Here is a 22,392-nt window from a genome sequence, read left to right on the forward strand (position 1 = left end):
CCAACAGTGCTATGAGTACAAAGTTAGGATTCAAACCTGCCCGAACCCCACCCAAAACTTCATTACAACATTAGACATGGATGGTAATCTAATTTTAGAGCACCACTCAAATCTGAAGCTCTGCTGTTCTTATTGCCAAGTAATGTGATATAGAAAGCTGTGTATCTCAGGTGAGTGCACAGAAGTCACCTGGCCCCAGGCTTCTGCCAGTGGTTGGAAATTGTAAAAAATTAATGGAGCTGTTCAGCTCCAACCCATAGAATTAATGAGCAGTATTTTGGTGTTCAACATTAGGCCCATAGAGGCATGTACAGAGATGCTGGCTTTACTCCTTTTTATAATTTGAGTTAGGCAGGTAGAGATGATAGATGGGCAGAGTGAGGAAGGTGCGTGATTACCAGTGACATCTGGTGTGGGGAAAATTGTGGCCTTTCTCCTCGAGAGATGTGGAGTGGACTTGCCCCACTGTGAAAAAGAAGATTCTGGAAAGATTAAGATGGAGAAAGTAGCTTTTAGATGATGGGCATCAAAGGAGGCAGTCTGGAGTTCCCTGAGCAGTCCGGAAGAATGGTAGGCAAGGGCAGGGAATCTAAAATGGGCTTGGAGGACTTACAGTCCCAGTAGGGGAAGAGAGCTTGCAGAACAAATGTAGACTTTCAGAAAGGAAGAGACATGCAAGCACACCGCCAAAGTAGATCTTGCCTGACAGCCTGCATCCTGACACTAGAAGGTAAGTGCTATAGGAAAATCACCCAAATAAAGATCAATATAATGCCTCGAGTACACATGCATTGCCTCTTACCATCTTAGAATTCACAAGAATCTCAAAGCATGGCCTCAAGAAACAACAGAAAAATTTAGCTTCCCTCTTTTTGGTTTTCTGAAGTAGGAATTTCCAAACTTTCTTAAAATAGTAAATATTTTAAACTTTGCCAACAAGATAGTTTCCATTATAATTAGTGAACTCCATTGGTGTGGTATAAGAGCAGCCATTCACAAAATGCAAGGACGTGGGTGTGGCTGTGTGCCAATAAAATTTTATTTATTAAACACAAGCAGCAGTTGGGATTCTAACACTGGGCCATAGTGTGCTTGTTCATCATCCCAAACATTGACTAACTGGAATGTGATGAGGGTTATTTCAGTTGACAGTGTCTGTCCCACTGGGCTGCCCTTGCCAAAAGATAGCCACTAAATGTGTGTTTCAGAAATATATTACGAAACAGAGATCCAAGACATGGGGCAGAGTAGAGGAGACAGCGCTTTTCATCTTTGACCCAGAATATGAGGTAATAAATGGCAGACAGAGGTCAAAATATTTTTTGTCCTAGATCACCAATGAAAACCTGGACTTTTAAGTTTTGTGGACAAAAATTGCTGTCCTACAGTGATAACACAGATTATTTTAAATCAATTCAAGGTACCCTTTTAAAAATCACAACACAACTTTTTTTTTTTTTTTTTTTTTTTTTGTGGAGGCAGTTGAGACCTATCCAAACGAAACCATGCTTGCAAAATGTTGAATACCTATTTCTGAGTGTAGGTACCACATGGCTATCATAGAAAGAAAAACTTAACAGTGTAGAATGGTGAATGCCCCTGAACCTTTACCTGCTCAGGTTGCAGACCCGTCGGCAGTATCTGAGAGAAGCTCCTTCCTTCCTAGTCCCCTAATTTCATACTCAGATCTCTATTTGGAGTTGGCAATGTTGGTTTTTTTTTTTTTTTTTTTTGTAAAGGGCTAGATAGAGGCTGAAAGGAAACTTTGCTACAAGTAACAGTGAGATAAACACCATAAGTAAAAGAGACTTAAATGAGATAACAAACCTGAAAGTGCTTATCAGAGTATCAGAATGCTCTGTCATTCTGGGGACTGCAGAGCCTGGGCTGGCTGACTGAATCTCTCCTGAGTAAAATTCCTCAGAGCTGCCAATGCTGGGTGGCATGGTCACCTCGTCTCTTGTTCAGGATACTGGACTCCCTCAGGTCCCCACCCTGGCTTCGATTCTAGACTCCAGAATCTCTGAGACTGAGACAAATACTGAATGTGTACTGTTTAGAGAAGTGAGAGATATGGGGAATATAAAGGTAAATTAGACAATCTCTCTCAAGAAGCCCAGAGAAGAGAAAACCAGAGAAAACTTGTATATGAAGTTCTGTATACAACAGAGATATTTGTAAGGCCCAGTTACTGCACAGTGGGGTGGAGCGAAGGCAGTGGGGAAAATGAATGCTTCTCAGAGGGGACAGGATTGAGCCACTCTCAAAGATCTCTTAGAAGTTAGTCCACTGGATGCGATGAGAAGGGGGCAGAGGAGCCATGCAGACTGAGAGATGGATGGCATGTGTAGCGTCATGGAGACAAGAGAAAAACCAATATTCAAATAAGACACTTTAATAAAAATTTTTGCTGGGGATTAGAAATATGGAATAATCATGCATCATCCAAATCTGTTATGTAGATAATGGAAATGTAGAAACTGGGGCAGAAAATCTGCTGAGGTAGCAAAACATGAATAATGGGGGTGGAAAAAGAAGGAACCTGTCCTTAGAGATGGAATACAATTTTCTCTTTGGGAAAAGAATGAGTGAGTTCTTGGTTGGGGAAAAAGAAAAGAAAGGTCTGAAGCAGGAATGAATATGTTATAGTTTGAAGCATTGGGTCATATTTTGGACTCAATAACTTGGAGACTTTCCAGACTTTCTTGATCCCTTGAAACAGGTCTTTAGTGCAGAGTTGAGCTGATAAGCAAATACATTCTCCAGAGTGTAAAGTTAAAGAGGACAGTGGAAAGCAAGTGATGAGAATCTGAGTAAGTTATGTCCCCACACGGACACCAGAGTCTTAGGTTTAAGCTTTTAGAGCTGTCGTAGGAACAGCAGATGAGACTGTGGGTCCTCCAAGGGAGTTGAGCCTCAGCTAAGACCTTGCACGCAGTTGGTTCCTTTGAAGACCAGACCTTCAGTAAATAGGCAGAAGAAACTGATGTGGGATGACAACATAGAAGTGGGCTCTCTATGGGCTTGGCAAAGGGCTTCCCTTATAATCAAAGGATTCAGATAAAACCAGAAACATTTGGGTTGCAGGTTGGATTTTTACAACACTATAAGCAAGAAGCTCTCTGATAACCTTCCTGTAAAGGAGTTCAGTGACAACCCAGAGGTGCTTAGAAGAAGTTCCTGGAGGGTCATGACATGAGTTGAGACTACTCAAGAGTCCCCAAGTTAAGCCCCTCAAAAAAGTGCTCACAACCAATGGTCCAGAGTAGGCAGATCTAAGGGAGCAAGAGAATGAAAAGAAAGAGTGTTAAGACTTTGGAATCATGAACTACAAGTATTAAATTCTGAGGGAAGAGTCAATTTGAGACAAAGAACATTATGCAAAAGGTTTTTAGCACATGAAGTTGGAAATGACAGTGGGGTGACAAAAGTGTCCAATGGGAAAGTTTGGGGGAGAATCCAGGCTAGGAGATAAGAATTTGGGAAAACTCTGAACAGAAGCAGTGACTGTAGAATGTATTAACATTCCTTTAGGAAGGAGGAGAGACTGGACTTTATGGAAAGGAAAGAGACAGAGATGAAAAGGCAAGCATTGGGCCCCCACATATGTGAGATTCAGATGGGAGGAAGATGGGGGGGGCGGTGTGCCTGTGATAAGTAATTGTAGAATCAGTGAAGAAAGATTGCAGGGAAGACACTTTTAGCACAACAGCAAAAGTCTCTTCTACCAAGAAAAACTACTGTGCGCTGCCTGAGGGAAGGCATTCCCCATGAGAGGTGTGATCAAACTGTTCGCCATCTACCAAGGCCACCAGAGGCAGTTTCTGTATCTTGCAGAGCCTATAGCATGGGGCCTGCATGGTGCTGGCTGCTGTGCTCAGTGTTGCAGGTAGTGAGAAGAATTTGGGGCCCGATGCTGGAGAGTGATGGAGTTTCTGCATAGGGGATTTGTGTCTTCGGCCTAGAGATTTAGCGATGGCAAAGGCAAGGCTTCAGTCAGTACCTAAAGTTGTGTTATGGTTTGAACATTGTTAGCAAACTATTCTTGAGTCTGGCTCAGGCTGATATACTTCTTCTGGGACAAATCTGTCACCTCCACTCCCATTGAACACTTGGCATTTGGCACTCAACCTCCAAGATTCATCCAGGGCTGGTCTTCTCTCTGAGTGGGGTGAAAGAAAAGAACTCTAATAATCACTGATTTAGACACTACATCCTTTTGATTCTCTAAAATCCTACTTTTGTTTGGATGTGATCATAACACAAGCTTCAACAGTCTGACAAATAACATCAATTGCTAATACGTCAAATGGTTAGAAAAATGAATGTTTCGTGATGTCAGTGTCATTGTCTGTCTGCTCCAGCTTCTCAAAAACACTATAGATTAGGTGGGCTATAAACAATATAAATTTATTTCTCACAGTTCTGGAGGTTGTATGTCCAAGGTCAAGGTGTTAGCAGGTTCAATGTCTGTCGAGGACACTCTTCCTGGTTCATAGCACCTTTTTTTATAAAGTCACAAATCCCAACTATGAGGGCTCTGTTCTCATGATCTAATCACATTCCATAGGCCCCACCTTATTATACCATAACCTTGGAATTAAGATTTCAACATATGAATTGAGGGAGAGGAACACATTTAGTCCAATGGAACATAAACATTTAGTTCTTACTCCCAGGCTATGTTAAACTCATAAATCTCAGAAGAATGATCTGATAACCAGAGGTAAGCAGACACCTCTCTAAAGCACTGCAAGGCCAAGAGAGACATCCAGGAGGAGAGGCTGGGTGTGTGTCTGCTGTGCTGCGCCTGTGCTAGGCTGGAGGCAGCAGGAAATTGTAGAGACTCCAAGGATGCAGAGATGTGCAAAAGACAGTTTGAATAGTTTTGGAAAGGTTCTAGACTGAATAAACAAACAAACACCTACCAGAAAGCAGAAGCAAGCTTGGGGGCCATGGAAGGATGGGGCTTTAGGGGACAAATTAAGTCAGGGATGTTGGAAATATTTATCACTTAGCATTCTGTCTCTCAGCTCAAATTTCTGCACTTTGCAGCATATCTGAAACTTTGTTGATGGACAGCTTGAATTACTGGACAGAACACTGCCTTAGTGCTCAGTTTGCTTTTCCTCCTGGTAGTTGGGAAGAAGTGTAAGGTTTCCTCAGCCCTCCTTCATCTATCTAAGGAAGCTGCTGCGTCCTGTGCTCTGGATCCTCTAGTGGTTCAGATTCCGTCTCCTATTGTAAAAAAGGAAGACCAGAGAAAGTAAATAATTCCTAACAACTAGCTATGTTTAGTTTTGTGATCTTTTTCCTTTTGCAACATAAAGCTCAATTTCCAATCTCACAGTGATTTCAGGAGTATGAAAAGATAGAAGCGCAGGGCCACTACTAGGCGGGTGGCTCTACTTCCTTTAAATATTTGCTTGTTTATACAATCACAGTTGTTAGTAAACTGTGTTTTCTTCTTACGTAATTTATAGAGATTCCTCTCTGGTTTGTCATGGTCCAGAGGGATCCACCTTTGTACTCCCAGGGAAAAGTTTTTGAAATTTCAGTAATTCATTCCAATCTACCACTTCCAGTGCAACTCACAGCAAGAATAAAGAAATAAACATGTATCTGTAGTTGTGGGAAACCAAAGGGATGCGAGCTTCAGTCAGAACAATGCCTAACCTTAACAAAAGCCTCGGGTTGATCAGGGCTTTATTAATTTGTAGAGGGGAGTGGCTGAAAGCACTTCACTGTGTGAACTGGGCTAGATAGAAGGCATGATAGCACCTCTGCCATACGCAGAAAAAGGTGTGCAGAAAGAGTAGCATGAGTAACACGGTGTGAGGAAGTATCTTGGGTTTTGAGGTTGGTGCTTCAGCTTTGATGCCTAGTCTTCATGACCTGAGATACAGGTTCTTTTTCCAGCCTCTGTCTCAGCCACAGCACTGTGTCACTCAGCCTCGCCCACACATACTCACTGGGAGCTACAGGCTGCGCATCACTGACCTGTTGCATCGCTTTAAGGCTACACATCAGCACCATGCTAGCACACTTGCGTTGCTTGCAGCAAAATGAAGAGGTAAAGAAATATCCTAGCTAACTCTGTACATTATCAATACATGGAATTAGGGCCAAGTTTAGCCAACATGGAGATAAATGACCTTCTTTCAGGGAGAATCGCCCTGGTGGCCCTCTATAGTAATAATTCTATGGTTTCACATTTAGAGGATTTTTTTTTACAGCTTCTTCATATCTCTGTGTTTTATGTACTTGACATTAGTCAAGACACATCCTGGGAATCCAAAGGGAGAGTCATAGGGAAGGTGCAAACCATGGCAACAGGAATCATGAGACCTCAGACTTACGGGAAGTTGAATGAGTCAAAGGAAGTCAGAGAGTCAGACAACAAAAATACATAGAATGAAACAGACAGAGCCAGAATCCAAGCATGCAATATAAATAGTTTGTTTTTAGATTAGAAGTTGGAAACTGAGAACTCAACCACTGAAATCAGTAAACATGTCAAAATGATGAATAAGGAACACCCGTTTTGGAGAAAATCTGACATAAAGGTAAACTTTTCTTGGTCAGAACCCTCTTATTTGTTTTCTGATAGAGCAGGAATCATTCCTGGGAAAAACTATCTGCAACCCATGTAGGCAATAGTCTTGGAAAGGTAACCAAGGCTAAGGTCAAGTTGTTTGCTAGAGTGAGAAGTATGGGATTTGCGTTGAATGTAGATCTTCATGACTATTAATGTCCCATGAAGAGAGGACAGACGAATCTGAGCCTTGAGTTATTAACACATCAAATATGAAAAATGGATGTGCCTGATATGTCATAAAGCATCAAAGAAATATTATTTCAAAGGAACCTTTTAGAAAAATGTACAGTGAAATTATTAGATAAATGTTTGACACATTTGTTAAAATGTATAAACACTAGGTAACAAATCTCAATATGAGCCAGGGGCTAAAATGAGATAGAGTTTAGTGTGCTTCTTGAGTTATAAGTAGAATAGTGCCATGCAAACACAAAGACTAATGAGATTTAGTTATGTTTACTTTTCAAAAAAATTCTCGTATCAAAACCTATTAGGCCTTGTTTTTAAAAAGTTAAGACTGGACTTAGCAAAACTTAATCTCTAAAAATTACTTTAGTTAAACAGACTTGAAGTGATATCTAAAGTTTAACTTTTACTATAAATATGCTTTTTATCCTACTATAAAGACAACTATTTTTTATTTTTACAGATTGGATAAAGTATTATATAAGTATGTCATCCAAATTAGAGTTCAATATTAGCAAGCACTTGAATACTACTTTGAAAGAACACTGGAGGTTAGAATTCAAATCATATATGAAATTGTGGTAGCTTAGTCATGTATTTTTAAGTATGAGGTTTTTCTTAACTTAAGAAATATATGTTTATAATAGTGTAAATATTAAAATATTAAAATGTAGAGACAAAAGAAAGCTATTTTCTACATTTACTTCTAGTTCACATTCTAAGCTATTATTTAGCATTTATTAAGCTGTTTCAAAATATCGAAAAATATGATGACTTCTACCCTGAATTTCTATTTAGATAAAGAAAGGTTGTTTCTGCAGAAAGCACATTTTGGCTAGTAAAAAAATAGTTTTAATTTCTTTTTAACAAGATTCTTCAAATTTGATAGAGACACCATTTTGGGTTACTTTGTGATTCTTAGAGTTTAATTTTTAATATGAATTTTAGAAGGCGGTTCATTTTAGGAGATATGTACGGGAGAGTGACAAGGAGAGTCCACATCCTGCACTTCTCCATGTGCTATGAATACTGTAGAAACTGGAGCAGCATCCTTTTTTAATGTTTTGGCTTCCTTTCTGAAGCCAATCTGTTGCCGAATATGTTGAAATGTATCAATTATATGGATGTAACACTATGATAGAAAAATAGTCCTTTTCACTCAATTTATTGCCTTGATCCTAAAGTTGAGATTCAAAGGAGTTTTTGAGTAGTCGGTGAGTCAGTTATGGTAAGAATACTTTCTTTGGAGCCATTCTAAGTCTTGCAGAGTATGAGTTGATGCTATCTTTTACAGCTTGTTTTTGTGATCTAGAAATACCGTGGTTTTAAAAATATCACAGACGACACACAGCTGACACCCTTGGACCACTGTCAGTTGCTAGCGAGTCAGTTGGTGGCTATTTTGTCTGTTTTTATCTCCAAGTGCACTTGGGGCAATGCTGTGGATGGCGCCTGCAGGGTTCAGGGAGAGCTCCTAGAGCTAACGGAGGGATGGTGAAAAGACTCATTTTCGTTACTGCAGGCTTAATCAAGTGTTTTAAGGTACAATGGGAATATTTTGCAAACGTTGATGGAGTCTCAGGCTATTTTTTAAAGTATTGTCTGTCCTTTCATTGGCATGGTCACAGGGCCATACTCCCCCTCACCAAAGAGCAGGGCTTGGGCACTGCTCAGAGGAAGAGGAAGGGCGGACAGGAGAGCCATAAAAGCATGCTTCCCCCTATGTACCCTAGAATGCTTGAGCACTGTTCTCCTTTGGAAAGTAAAGGCTGACTATAGTTACAGCTTTTCCTGGGCATCTTTCATTTTTCAACCTTATTTCCCAGAAACTTAGGGCTGTTTTCAGTGTATCTATTTACTGATTACCATCCCCTTCCATGGCTCTAATCAGACTTTCAGAAAGCCTTTGCTTTCTTTGTTGGGTTATTTTAAGGTGTACATATTGAAAGATCTTTCTCTTGAACTTATTCAAAAGAACTGTGCAGACCAACGAGAGGGAAAATGTCAACTTCTTGGTAAACACTTTAGAAGGAGGTGAGTGATGGGACTTGTGGGTAGGAAAATAGCCCCATGATTGCCCTGAAAACATAGAACAGCTAATAACTGATTCCCGTGAACTTGGATTCATTTGTGATGAATCATGCCCAACAACTTAGGGTCTTTGCACGAAAGTCTTCTGTGTAGTGCCTGTCAAATGTGGGATATAGAGATACAGGATTTGAGAAAGTCTGTATCAGTGGCTCCGTGATGGAAGTGGTGGGGTAGCAGGGGGAGTGGCTGGGGTTTTCATAGGTTCCACTGACCTCTCTGTGTGACGGTCTGATTGGATAATGTCTCTCTACTTGGAAATTGTTTAGTCTTCATTTATGACATGGTAGTTGTAACAGTGAAATGCTCAGCCCTTCAAGGACTGTGCCAAAATCCTGCTGCTACTTGGACACAGTTTATAGGGAAGATGCAGTAGAAAGAGAAGGGTAGGGAAGGGAAGGGAAGGGAAGGGAAGGGAAGGGAAGGGAAGGGAAGGGAAAGGAAGAGCCTATCTCTTGTCCTGAGTGCAACTTAATGCAGGGCCCATAGTACACAGCACAGAGCCACTTCCTGGACACTGCCTTCCCCGGCAATGGAAGATGAAGAGGGGGCTGCATTTCCAGAAGTTCAGGTCTGCATTCTACAGTGACATTAAGAGAGGACTACATAGCTATTCTTCCAAAGATCCACAGAAACAAGAAGGACTACTGTTAGCCATATTGAATTGTAGGGAATCTGAAGCAGAGTTGGCTTTCATTTATTTATGTCCCATCTTGTGCCTTGAAGAATTTAAGTGGAGTAGATTACAAGACTTGTTTAAGTAAATCTAAGGCAGAGCTGGAATGAGCTACTAAGACATTTGAGTTTTGTTTATTTATTTTTAAATTTTATTTATTTATTTATTGGGTAATGGGAATTGAACTCAGGACCTTGTGCTTGCCAGTCAGGCACTTAGGCTGCTGAGCTATACCCCTGAAACTTGTTTTTAAAGAGAATAACTTTTCTTCTTTCAATCCAAGAAAAGTACATGTAAGATAAGGAATCATCACCGTGAAATAGTTTTAAGCAGAAAGCAATCCCTATCCTGTTTGATTCTAAACAGCTAGGATTAGAAGGAATCTTGTGTATGTATGTAATCCAGGCCAAGGCACCTCTTAGGTGGTATGAAATACATAAATATCATTTTCATTTATTACTTGTACCTTTATATCTCTCTTTTGTCCACACACGGTCTGGGATTTTAAGGATCTTTTCAGAGGTGTTGCACAGCAAGAGTTGGCAGATCATGCTGCCGCATCTGCAGCGGGTCCACAGCTGCCTGCTCACTGCGCATTGGAGCCCTTGGGAGCTGGCCTGTCCCCTACAGGGGAAGCCCACTGGGCTTCTGGCTGGGTGATCTCTGTATAAGTCCTGTTTGCTCCTGAACAGGTGTTGTGCACTTCTTATTTTTCTTTCTTGAGGCACAGGGGTTTGGTTTTCTTGCTTTGCACAGGAGTTTCTCACCTACTCCACAGACTTTGCTAGCACCTCCCTGTAGCCCCATCACCCAGCAGCTGCTGTGCATAACCTGAGGGTATCACTCTCCCCCAGCCCTCATTTTCACGCCACGTACGCCCTTGTCCTGTCCAGGAACATGATGATGTGAAAGACTGCATCTTCTTGGGAATAACCACCAATAAATGTAAATTTCTGATGCAAAATGTTTAGGACTCTCTCTAGTTACCTCATTTCCCCAGTTGCATTCACCTCTGTGGAAACTGTGCAATACACATAAGCGTCAGTTTTATCTGCTTATGTTAGATCGTGTCTCAAGAAGGCATTCCCACAGTCTCCTGTGGTCACCTACTAATAAATTAATTTGGGAGTATTATTAAACCAAGCCCTGTGTTTTGGATTCCTCCAGTGTGTCAGGTATGAGAAGGAGCTCTGATAATACAGGAAAGGGTCCAGGGACATGGATTCCTGAGGTGTCCAGTATCTTCTTTCAGTTCATTGGGAAGGACACTCAGGATACATAGCAGCTGCCTTGTCCATCCACTGAGCCTATCACTCTTCTTATTTACAACCATGTCATCTCAGGTATGAGGGGAACCTCCACGCTCCCCCCAAGATGTGCCTTTGCCCTCAGGGCAGTCCAGCCCTCCAAACACATTCTTGGCCTCTCTGGGCTTCCTCTGATGTTTTTGGACTATGCTAACCCTGTTTGCTGGATTGCATTCTTGGACAGAGCCTGCCTGTGTTTCTGCTAGTGTTTAGCATAGAAACACTGTGTGCAGAAAGATTCATGTAAGCCCACTTACATTAACTCTGCTGTGTGATCACTTACTGTGCTCTTGTCTCCCAAGGCGCTATGCCTAGCAGAGCTATGGGGTAGCAGCCTGTGGCAGAGGAGGTGAAGATCCAGTTAAGGGTTAATGTAGGGTGGAGGCCACAGGCAGCGGCATATTCCTCTGGGATTGGGTGGGAGTCCATCCAGGCAGCTCTGTCATAGTAGAGAAGGAGCAACTGTGGCTGCGAGCCCGCCTTCCCTCAGTGCACTCGAGGATAAGTCACAGCTGCAGCCTTACAAGGTCATAAGAAACCAGAAGTCGCTGAGCTCAGGGGAGAAGGGTGGGGAGACCGACAGCATAGCCATCATGATGGGAAAAAGCACCAGAGCCAGTCTGATCCCTCCCAAGGCCTTTAGCACACTATTTAAGGATCCCCAGGGATGCCAGCAGCTAAACAAGTCACAGTCTCTGACCAGGGCCTTCTCCTCAGGGCCCATTTCCTGCTCCCTGGCCAGCTCTGGGCCCAGGGGAGTCTTAGAACTGGGCTCCCAGACAGCCCTTTGTACAGGTCTGGACCTCAGAGAGGGAATCACAGGGTGCTCACACCCAGTGTGGTGTTGCTAAATAGAAGAAAAGGCACAGGGCACAGTGTGGCCAGCAACCTGCCTGAGGCCACCTGCATCGTGTCAGGGCTCCACTTAACCTCTGCTGAGTGTGGGGATGGGGTTGTCAGTTCGTGATGCAGCAGCTTGGCTACCAGGTCACTCTCAGCACTGTTTTCGTTAGATGCCAGAGGACAAGCTGTGGCAAGTGGCATTCTTTGCTGACAGAATCTTCTGTCTGTCTCCCTGAGTGTCCTGTCTCTATGTCTCTTCCCTCTTCTCTCTGAATCACCAAACTGTTCGTCTGTCTCTGTTCCTGTCTCTTTCTGTCTTTGTATGTCTCTCTCCCCCCATTTCTTTTTCTCCTACTCTTCCATCTCTTTCATATATTTATCAGTTACAACAGATAATCATAATACTAATACAATGGATACTAGAATTTTACTAAATGCCTACAATGTGTAAAATATCACAGTGGGATTGGGGAGAGACAGAAGACTGTTATTTGAGGAATTCCCTGGCTAATGTGATAGATAAGCACTTTACCCAACATCACGTTAGCCAGGAAACATTTTTCAGGCATCACTGTGTGCTGGAAACTGCTGGGTATTAAACACAGAATGAAAAAAAAAAAAATCCTGCACTCAGAAGCACAGAACTGAAATGGACAAATATAGCCATACACACAGGGAAAGGTCTTCTCTATGGTGTGAAGGAAAGATGGGGCCAGGATTTAGGGCAGAAGGAATTTAGTGGCCAGGAAAGAGCATTTCAGGGAAAGGAAATGACAGGTGCAGAGGAGCAGAGCTGGAAAAGAGCCAGGGGCCCAGGCTACAGAGACACTACAATGGGTATGCGTAGGACGCAGAGCAGGAGCACAGAATAGAGCCATTGCCTGTCTTCACGGTTGAGTTAGGAGTGGCCTCCCCCAAGACATGAAAGACAAACTGTAGCTCAGTGAATAGAGAAAAGGGGGAGGAGAGGAGTGTGTAGGAGCAAGAAACTGTGAAGAAGCATGGTGTGCTTAGGGAGATTGGGTGCTGGGGAATCAGACCTTAAAGTTTATAGTTGGGATGGGAGTATAAGGAAGTAAGCTAGAAATACAGATTCAGACCATTCATTTTATCAAGAATCTTGTATTCAAACAGGAGAGTTCACATTTTGTGTTGTGCACAATGAAGAATGCTTTTCATGGAGAAGGGTTGAAAATCTAACTACGGCAGCAAGACAGGAACCTGCTAAATCCTACCCAAGGTCCTTTTTCACACCGATTGTCTGCATGGGGATTTATCATAAGGAAATAGTCATGGCCACAAAGTCGAGTGGATAACGAACTTCATAGCAATGCTACTCACATATCCAGAAGTGTTAAAATATTGTGAATGCATGTTGTAGGATACGGTGCCACTGTTAAAATGACATGGCATTCATTCATGCATTGACATGAAAACTGGACTTGGTATGATAAAGAAAAGCTTGACAAGAGTGATACAAATGTGGCATCACTTTCTTTAAAAGCAAACATGTGTGCACACACACGGGTACACATACACACACACAGAGGAAAGTTTCTGAAGAGGTTGTGGTACACCAGAGCTTTTGTGGTGGTTGTGGGAGGTGGCTGGGATTATGATTTTCTTGTTTTTCTTGTTATCTTTTTAAAGTAATACTTTCAAAATGAAGGACAACAATAAAAGAAAAGCACCCAGATCATAATCCCAGGATATTTAGGAAGAGGAGTGGAATTCCAGGACGGGGTGCTGAAGGATATAAGGGTCAGGGGTGAATTGGGCAGAAAGAAGATCCACATGATGTCCAGGCTTCTGACGTACACTCTGAGGTGGCCCAAGGTGCCAATCCCAGGAGAGACAGGTTTGAAGAAGATCTCAGGTCCGTGTTGACTCCTTGAATCTGAGCTGCCTATGGGACACAGGAGGAGATGTGGCTGTGTCAGGTTGGTTTGGATCAATGAGAGAAGCAAATCAGTCTGGAGATGAGTCTGGAAGTGAGCCAAAGGAGGATGCATGGTTGGTGATAGGGATGCATAAACTCACCTAGGGGACACAGGTAGTGTGAGAGCGGAGCTGGGAACTTAGCTGAGAATTTCAGTTTTTGAGTTGCTCACTGAAGGGTGGCCCAGAAAGGGGCACCAGCCGAGCCAGTGGATGACGGGGGAGAGGGAAGAGGCCTATGTATGCCAGGAAGCCAAAGCCAGAAGAGCTCTGAGGAAGAGGAATGGCCATGTTGGTTGAACATTTTACAGATCCTTAATGTCTTCCTGAGAGCACTGACCTGTTTTGGGTGTCGATTCCTTGTATCATTACATGCATCTCAACACATATCTTGGTGTTGGGAATCAGGATTGAGAGAAGACATGAAAGTCCCTAGAAGCTGTCAGCCAGACCCCTTTTGTGGAAAAATCCAGTTCCAGAAGGAGTAGAGGGAGATGAGACAGTAGGTCTCCCAGCCCCATGAGTGGAATCAAGCATAGCCAAGCCACTGGCTCCTGGAAGGAGTGGGGCATGGAGGCGACCCTCTGTAAGATAAGAAGATGGATTTAATGATATGTATCCACTGCTCTAGTGCGGGGGATGCAGAATTCATGCAGTGCTTTCTTCAGGGATGTTAGAGGAGATGAATCCTTTAATTGCTGCCAGAAGTGAAATGAAAGAAACAAAGAAATAAGCAGAGCCCAACAACAGAGCTGGAAGAGATCCACAATGAGCTGTACACTGTGATGTTGGAACTCAGAGTAGTTGAAATTCCAGCAGGCTTGGGGCTGCAAATCCCACTGTTGTGAATCCAAGTGTTGGTCCTGGGCTCAGACTTGCTGTGTTATAATCCAGGCTCCCATAGGCCATGATACTTAACTTCTTGTCTCAATGGCCTCATCTGTAAGATGGGAATGCTAACAATCACTTTAGTTGTGAATCTCCTTGACACAGGAAGAGCATTTACACTCAGCATTTTACCTGGTGAGTGCCAGGAAAGATCAGTTGTGTCGTTGTAGTCATCATCATCACCACCATTATTTCATGCTCCTGATGACATCACTGCTTTTGCAGTTCAGGAATGAAGAAATGGTAAAGTTGAGGAGCCTTAATTCAGCAAATATAGCAAGTAGAAAATTAGGTGAACCTTTTCTCAGGTTAGAATCTCTGAGGTTAGGAACAAATGTCACATATAGTTTTAAAACTAGAAATATCAGCAATGCTTTTATAAATTGTATTTTGAGGTTCCCATAAAATTCAAGAGTTGGACAATAAGATTTTGGAGTGAGTAGCTGGATATAGGACTGAAAAATAAGACCACGGAGTGAGAAATAGAATTCAAAAATGAAAATGTTAAAATAAGAGCAGTGGTCATCACACATGGCTGGAGAGTTAGAAGGTGTGATACATCTGAATGGAGGGGTGAAGCGAAGACAGTCATACAGTCTAGGGAAAGACCTACATGATGTCCTCCGAGTAAGCATGTGGCTCCTCGGTGCCACTCATTCTGGAAATCACCACCCCAGACTCCTGTCTTCTCTAAATTTTTCTGCTTCCCACCAGCTGGCAAGTAATAGCAAATTCAGTATAGTAGTCATTGTATGTCTGGCTTCGTTCTGAGTACTTGTCATCTAGTACCTGATTGAACCTTCATGGCAGGATGATAAGGTAGGCAGTGTTACTGTCCTAATTTTTCCAATGAGTAACAACACTGGGAGGCAGGAAACAGAGCGTGTCGTGCAGCTTATTACGTAGAGCCCCACAGTGGCTAAATGATGGAACTAGTGTCCAGCTAGTCTCTAACTTCAGACACTAAATCTCTTTAGAAATCCAGCAACCATGCTGTCTAAGGAGGGCAGTGTTTTCTCATGATATGTGGTGGATTATCATAGAAACTCTTGTCTAGGATCTTAGAGTTTTTCTGTTTTCAGCTTCATAAGGCTTCTTTCTACTTCCCAAATGTCCAAATAAAATGCATACCTCTTATTTTTCAGTACCCCTCAAATTTGCCTGCATCACCTTTTAGCTTTGCTTAAGCTATCTTACTTTTCACGTGTTCTTCCTCATCTTCCAAGTTGTCAAATTCATTTATGCCCTATACTCAAATTTCTCTTTCATTATAAAGCTGTCAGTCAAGTTCATAGACATTTCACAACATTTAAAATTCCTTTTTCATCCCTTTATACCATTTCCATTTGGGAAAGGTCTATCTCCTATTATCTGTCTTTTTATTTTGTTCTTTATTTATAATTTGTATTTCTCATACAAGAAAAATCATTCAACATTTAAACTTTTGTGTCTGATTTATTTTACTTAGCATGATGGTCTCAAGATCTATCTTCCTTTTGTCTGTCTTTTTATTTTGTTCTTTATTTATGATTTGTATTTCTCATATAAGAAAAATCATTCAACATTTAAGCTTTTGTGTCTGATTTATTTTACTTAACATGATGGTCTCAAGGTGCATCCATTTTCCTACAGATGTCTGAGGATTTAAGATGTGTTATGTATGTGTACAATTCCACACAAGGAATATGGACATTACGTATTGCCACCATGTACTAATAAAAATAAAAACAATTCCTGTGGTGTTTCTTATTCACACTTTTTATGTAAATAATTACATGTTCATTCATTCACTCACTACCCCTCTGTCTAGCACCTCCTGTTTGTCACTCAGTGATATGAAGATGAATGAGACATACTCATAAAGGGCTTATAATCTAATAAGGGAAAGAGACGTTTAATCACGGCAGTAAATCTGAACTTTGGGATTGTTCCTAGTGGACTAATGCGATCAGATATGACTGGTGTTTGTTTTGTATTTGTGCAGACCAGGGATGCTCTTACCACCATTCTCCTTGACCTCCGACCCCAGGATCACTTCAGTATCATTGGGTTTTCCAACCGAATTAAGGTGTGGAAGGACCACTTGGTTCCAGTCACTCCTAACAATATCATAGATGGCAAATTCTATATTCACCTCATGTCGCCCAGTGGAGGTAAGAATGATCCTTCCTTGCATGTCAACTGTGACATGATAACAAGTTAACTTTCTTCCAAGAGCTGAGGATCAGAGAGCTAAAGCTGATTCCAGAAAAAGAGGTAATAGGTGAGAGCTTTCCCAGAAGCTTATGTTTCTCTGAACACTAAATGTCCAAATTCTCATCTCCAAGGTATCAAACCAAATTTGTTAAACTGTGGGGGGAATACCTTATAGGTGTTTGGGTGCTTTCCTAGCTTATCTTAGGATCCTACAAACAAAGCTGCTTTTGGTAACTTGTTCTTGGGCAGAGAATTAAAGTGACATGTAGAATTCAATGTTTTGTGTGCACATCAGGTAGCCCTGCAGAACAGACAGTCGTCCTTGTTTATCTAACCTGCACTGGGGAACCACATCGCTAGGGAAGGACTGTGGATACGAAAGGGGTTTGGGAGGATGCTGAGCCTCGAGTCATTGAACTGGTCTTGATCATGGTGCCTGGGGGAGTATGCAGAATATTAAAGAGGAGAGGAAAGAACATAAAGAATTCTGACAAGACTAGAGAATCAGGACAGTGGATTATCCAACTGTGAACTGCGTAAGCTTGTTCAACTCAGGGACCTTGGTCTTATACTCACATTGCTAGTATAGGGTCACATAAGAGGTGTGCAGTGTTGGGATATTTACTGGACCTGAACCTGGCCTTCTGTCCCCATTCTTAAAACCCCGTGACAGAGACACTGTCTTCTGAAGCTGTCATCTTGGTTAATTTCATTTTGATTCTCTGGAAACATTTGAAGCACTTGGATCAGTGTTGTCCTATTTGAGATTTTGCCATTTTTTTGTGTATTATCTCCCATCCAAGACAAAGCACTGATTTCCCAAATGAACTTCATTTGGAACTTACTCTTGCCTGCCGGATACTTAGGCTTACCATGGTATTTCCTTCCAGTCTCCAAAAACAGTATAATCTAAGAACTTTTATTGATGAGAAAAAGGCAAGATTAGATGTAATATAGTTATTGTCTCTAACAGGAATTTGATAAGACTGTAACCTCCCTAAGGGAGGAGATTTCATCTTTGCAGCCCCTGGCTCCTAACATACTTACTGACATCCTGTGCATGCTCAATACATTTGTTAAATTGAATTTATTTAATTATGAATCTGTGTTAGAGAAAGGTGGTAAACAGCTTCAGAAAATCACTGTCACGTATCACCTTCTTTCGGAATCTGAACCCTAGGAACCCTGTTGGCTTCCTCTTTTTCTTGACCTTGCATTGCCTCCACTCTGCAGGGGAACAGCAGTTTAATTTGCTTCTCTGAAAGGTGTAACTTCAGGATCAAATGTGTGTATTCTGAAGCCAGACTACCTGGATTTAAATCCACCATTAGCTGTTTAGCTTTCTTGTGCCTCAGTTCCCACATTTGTAAAATGAGGATAATAATGGAGTTGCCATTGGGATCAAATGAGTTTAAATATTTAAAGTGTATAGAATGGTCCTGGTGTGTAGGAAGTCCTCTTCACGATGTGGCCATTTTTTACTGACCTGAGTAGTCCCCTTGTTGGATTCCACAAGCTATTGACAGTGTGGTGAGGCAGCTCTGGAGGACTGTTCTTGCAGAGAACGCCCCACTGTTGCTGAGGTAGACTGGGGATGCCCCACCTTAACATAGGCTCCATTCCAAGCCCTGCAGTGCCGTTGGCACCTGAGTGCAATCAGCAAAGCTAAATCTATCCTTTGGCCCTGGCTTTCCTTGGCTTTAAAGAGGAGTGAGAGATTTGGCATCACTGCTAAGTGCAAATTAAAAAGAATACGACACCTGCCAATTGGTAGGTGCTCACCCATCCAGGGCAGCAAGAAATGAGACCAGCATTATGAAAGGCAAACGAGTGATTCCAAAGAAAAGTTAAAGACTGCTTCAGTTGTAACTTTCCTCTGTTGGGAATCTGAATGCATGTTCTCAGGAATTGTAAATACTTTTGTCACAGCGTAGACTTATCTATTTTTTTTTTAAGCCAGAAATTCTGGAGAATTTAAAGTAATGGGGAAATGATCTGCCTCTTTCATGCACTGTACATTTTGCAGGTAGCTAAAAACCCCTTTAGGCAGGGTGACAGGGTGTGGTGCAGGTTATAAAGCCTACATTTATTAAAAATAATGAACTCAGTGCTTACAATTTATATTTAGTCCACGTCATTAAAAAAATAAGTGAAATTAAAATGGGTGTTTTTTTGGCATGTGAATTTTATCTCAAGCCATTAAAAAAGTGATTTAAGGATCTAGATGTTCATGCTGTTAAGAACTGTTCGTTTTGCTTGATGATGGTGGAACAGTGGAAGCTGAGTTGAGTGAAATTCTCAGCTAATCCAGAGTTTCAGCCATAGCCAGCCACATACACAAAGCAAACAGTTGTATAACACCTTTTACAGATATTGTCGCACAACTTTAATCAGAGCTCCCATTGACAAGCACCTTCTAAAGGAAAAAATTCAGGGTCCAGGAGTATGGATTTTAATAGCTCCCTCCATTGTGGGTTCTAATAATCAGAGGTAACCCCAAGGCATGGCAAGCAAGGAGAGGAAGAGATGACAAAGGGAGCTCACTAGTTGCCGGTCAGCACCACCCAGTAATGTTTGAAGCCACCTGAGATTGTGTCTAATTGTCCCACCCTGAGTTTTTACTCTGTGCACCTTTCTTCTCCCTGTGACTCTTTTCCCCTTCAAGTTCCTGTATTCAACCCCTTCCTGTTCTTTTGAAGCTAGCCCTAGAAAAGGGCAGAGAAGCCATAATGCTGGAGTAGTGAGAACTTCCACAGGAAAGTACGTTGGCTACCTGCAGAAGGTTTTTACAGTGAGATCATTCCATGTCATTTATGTTCATCTAGCAAACACTGAACATGCTTCTAGCCATGCTGAGGGCTCCGTGCAGCTGTGACTGTGCACTCAGGGTCAGAAGGTGGGTACGAAGGTGTGAGCTGTCTTGTGTTATGTCCTACAGGCACAGACATTAATGGGGCCCTCCAGGCAGCCATCAGGCTCCTCAACAACTACGTGTCCCACAATGACATTGAAGAACGCAGCGTGTCCCTTGTCATCTTCCTGACGGATGGGAAACCCACAGTAGGGGAGACCCATGTGCCTAAGATTCTCAACAACACCAAGGAGGCTGCCCAGGGTCGGATCTGCATCTTCACTGTTGGTATTGGCAATGACGTGGACTTCCGGCTGCTGGAGAAACTGTCACTGGACAATTGTGGCCTCACACGGCGCGTCCTTGAGGAGGAGGATGCGGGTGCACAGCTCATTGGGTTTGTTTTCTCTTCTCAGAAAGAGGAGATGTGGTCTGAAGGTGCTGGGGGTTAAATTCAGTGGAAATCCAGACAGGAGGGCACTCAAAATGCTCCTAAGTCACTGGTCTCATCCTGGGTTTGGATATTAGGCAGATCAAGGTTCAATTCTAGTCCTGCTTTGTGACTTTCGGTCAGGTTTTAAAACTGTCTGTGCCTTAGTTTCCTCGTCTGTAAGATGAGAATTACGGTGGACTCACAGAATTTAAACAGAAAACTTCTGTAAATTAGTGGCACAATGGCTGTTTCATATTAGGCATTTAATGCACTCCTATGGTTGTAATTGCCTTCTTGATATTTAGAGTACAGTTAAATAATCATCTTTTTATGTGGAAGTAAAATAGTCAGTTTAAACTGATGAGTAATCAGATTATCATTTTGAGGTAGAGAATGAACTAGAATTTAGCCTATCTAATACAATGCTAACTTCCCTTGGATACTGTGATACCAAACGCAGTATGTGATTTTGCAGCTAATCTAATGGCATGTCCACCTCCAGTTCGGCATGCTGTGCCATCATCTACATTTCTTTATAATTTTTAAAAGTTTTACTGTACATATTTTCATAATCATTATGCTCATCACGGGAAGTTGGTACATACACATAACACATCTTAATTTTTTTTTTTTTTGTCTTTTTCCTTTTTATCGGTACTGGGGATTGAACTCACGACTGCCTGCTTGCAGGCTTATGCTGCTGAGCTAAAACCCCAGCCCCTACATCTTAATTCTTGACATAGATGGCATATACTGTAAAGAAGTGAGGTTGAAGTACATTTAAAAATGTTAAAATGGCTATAACCAAAGAAATTTAGTAGTGATAAATTTCACTGAAATTGTAGAGTATACAGTAAAGACAGGTGGTTAGTGTGGGACTGGCCATCAGTTTTCTTCCAGCATTTTTTATGGGACATTTAAATGAAAACAAATTTATTTCTTATATTATAAAAATTTTTCAAAACTAGACTCAGGAGACAGTGAATGTACTATATAACAGAAGTGAGACTTGAAAAGGCATTTGCAATAAAAGTAATTACATGGAAACAGATCAATTGCCCTGTTGATAGTACTAAATATATTCTCCGTCCTAACATACTGCGGACCTAAAATATGCCTGCATTTCTGCACACATCATCTCTTGTGACCGTCACAAAATCCTAAGGCAGTGATGGCAAACCTTTTAGGAACTGCAGCCCTAAACCCACTGATTTATTGCAAAGTGTCAAAACTGCAACAGAATATTGAAGTTTTAGTTCAGAAAAAAACAATTCATACATTAACATTTTTTGTCATAAAAGAAAAACAAACCACAAGCACACCATGGCTTCACCACCACTGTCCTAGGAGGTACTAGATATATTAAGGTAGACATTCTGCTGCCATGCAGAGATACCAAAAGCAAGGGCTGACCTGAGACAGCCCTTCATTTGTCCCTCCTGTAAAGAAGGCACCTAAATTCTACTCCACACTATCACCAGGAACTCACCCAGGTTCTTTCCAGTTTATTGTTCTGCCTCACGTACTTGGTATTGTTCTTCGCTGGAAGGTTGAAATTAAGTCACTGTCATTTCTATATTGCAGTCTCAGAGAGAAAGAAAAGGAAGCCATTGCAGACTATTTTATTTTAAGCAAATGTCTTGGAAGTTGCAGGCATCATTTTTTTTCCATTGGTGACCTCATGGCTACATGGCCTTAATTAGCACAGTGGAGGCCAGGAAACATCTTTTGTAGATGAATGGACAGGTCCCTCATTAGAATTCAATTGTAAAAGAAAGGGAGGATGAAGTTGGAGACAGCTGGAGATCTGCCGAAACTGTTCTATACTGACTGTTAACATCCTGCTTCCATAGAGAAAGAAACTGTCGTATTCCCTAGGACACAGAGTAAGGAAGTGGTTGAGATGGAAGTTGAACGGCACTTCCAATGCTGAGTAGATCTTTGGAAAGGGGACTTTGGTTGTACTCTTACTTAGCAAGAAGCAGCCACATAATAGAACTACAAGAAAAGCTATCATTAACAAATACTGCATTAAACAAAAGCGTAATGCTAAAGTCAAGGTCAGATTTCTCAAGTATAACATGCCACTTACAGTGCATCTGTAACATCTATTTGGGTTTTAAGAGAACTGTTTTAGGATCCCTTTGAGAAGCTTAGGTGTGGAAATATATAAAGGGAAATATATAAAGAGTCATGAGAGGGGTCTTGAAATATGTTACATGAAGAATAATTCATGTACCTAGATGTTGATTAGGCAACATGAAAGGAGGACTTCAAGGGACACAGAGCAGTGTCTTTTGAGCATCTAAATGGCTGTCATGTTGAAGATTGCTACACTAATTCTTTGTTGTCCAGAAGCAACGATGGGTGGAAATCTCAGCGAGGAAG

The 22,392-nt window shown here is 41.7% G+C and overlaps 1 protein-coding gene across 1 annotated transcript in view; it reads left to right on the forward strand.

The window, feature by feature from the left end:
- Positions 1 to 22,392, forward strand: part of Itih5 (inter-alpha-trypsin inhibitor heavy chain 5) — an 83,717-nt gene that overhangs the window by 48,156 nt on the left and 13,169 nt on the right. The window contains exons 8-9 of the mRNA XM_003473519.5: positions 16,509 to 16,677; positions 19,659 to 19,968. Coding sequence (XP_003473567.3) covers positions 16,509 to 16,677; positions 19,659 to 19,968 — 479 coding nt within the window. The remainder of the gene's footprint in view (positions 1 to 16,508; positions 16,678 to 19,658; positions 19,969 to 22,392) is intronic.

Source organism: Cavia porcellus, unplaced genomic scaffold, assembly GCF_034190915.1.
Source record: "Cavia porcellus strain 051 isolate PalLab524CR breed Dunkin Hartley unplaced genomic scaffold, mCavPor4.1 scaffold_13, whole genome shotgun sequence".
In the NCBI taxonomy this organism is placed as follows: Eukaryota; Metazoa; Chordata; class Mammalia; order Rodentia; family Caviidae; genus Cavia; species Cavia porcellus.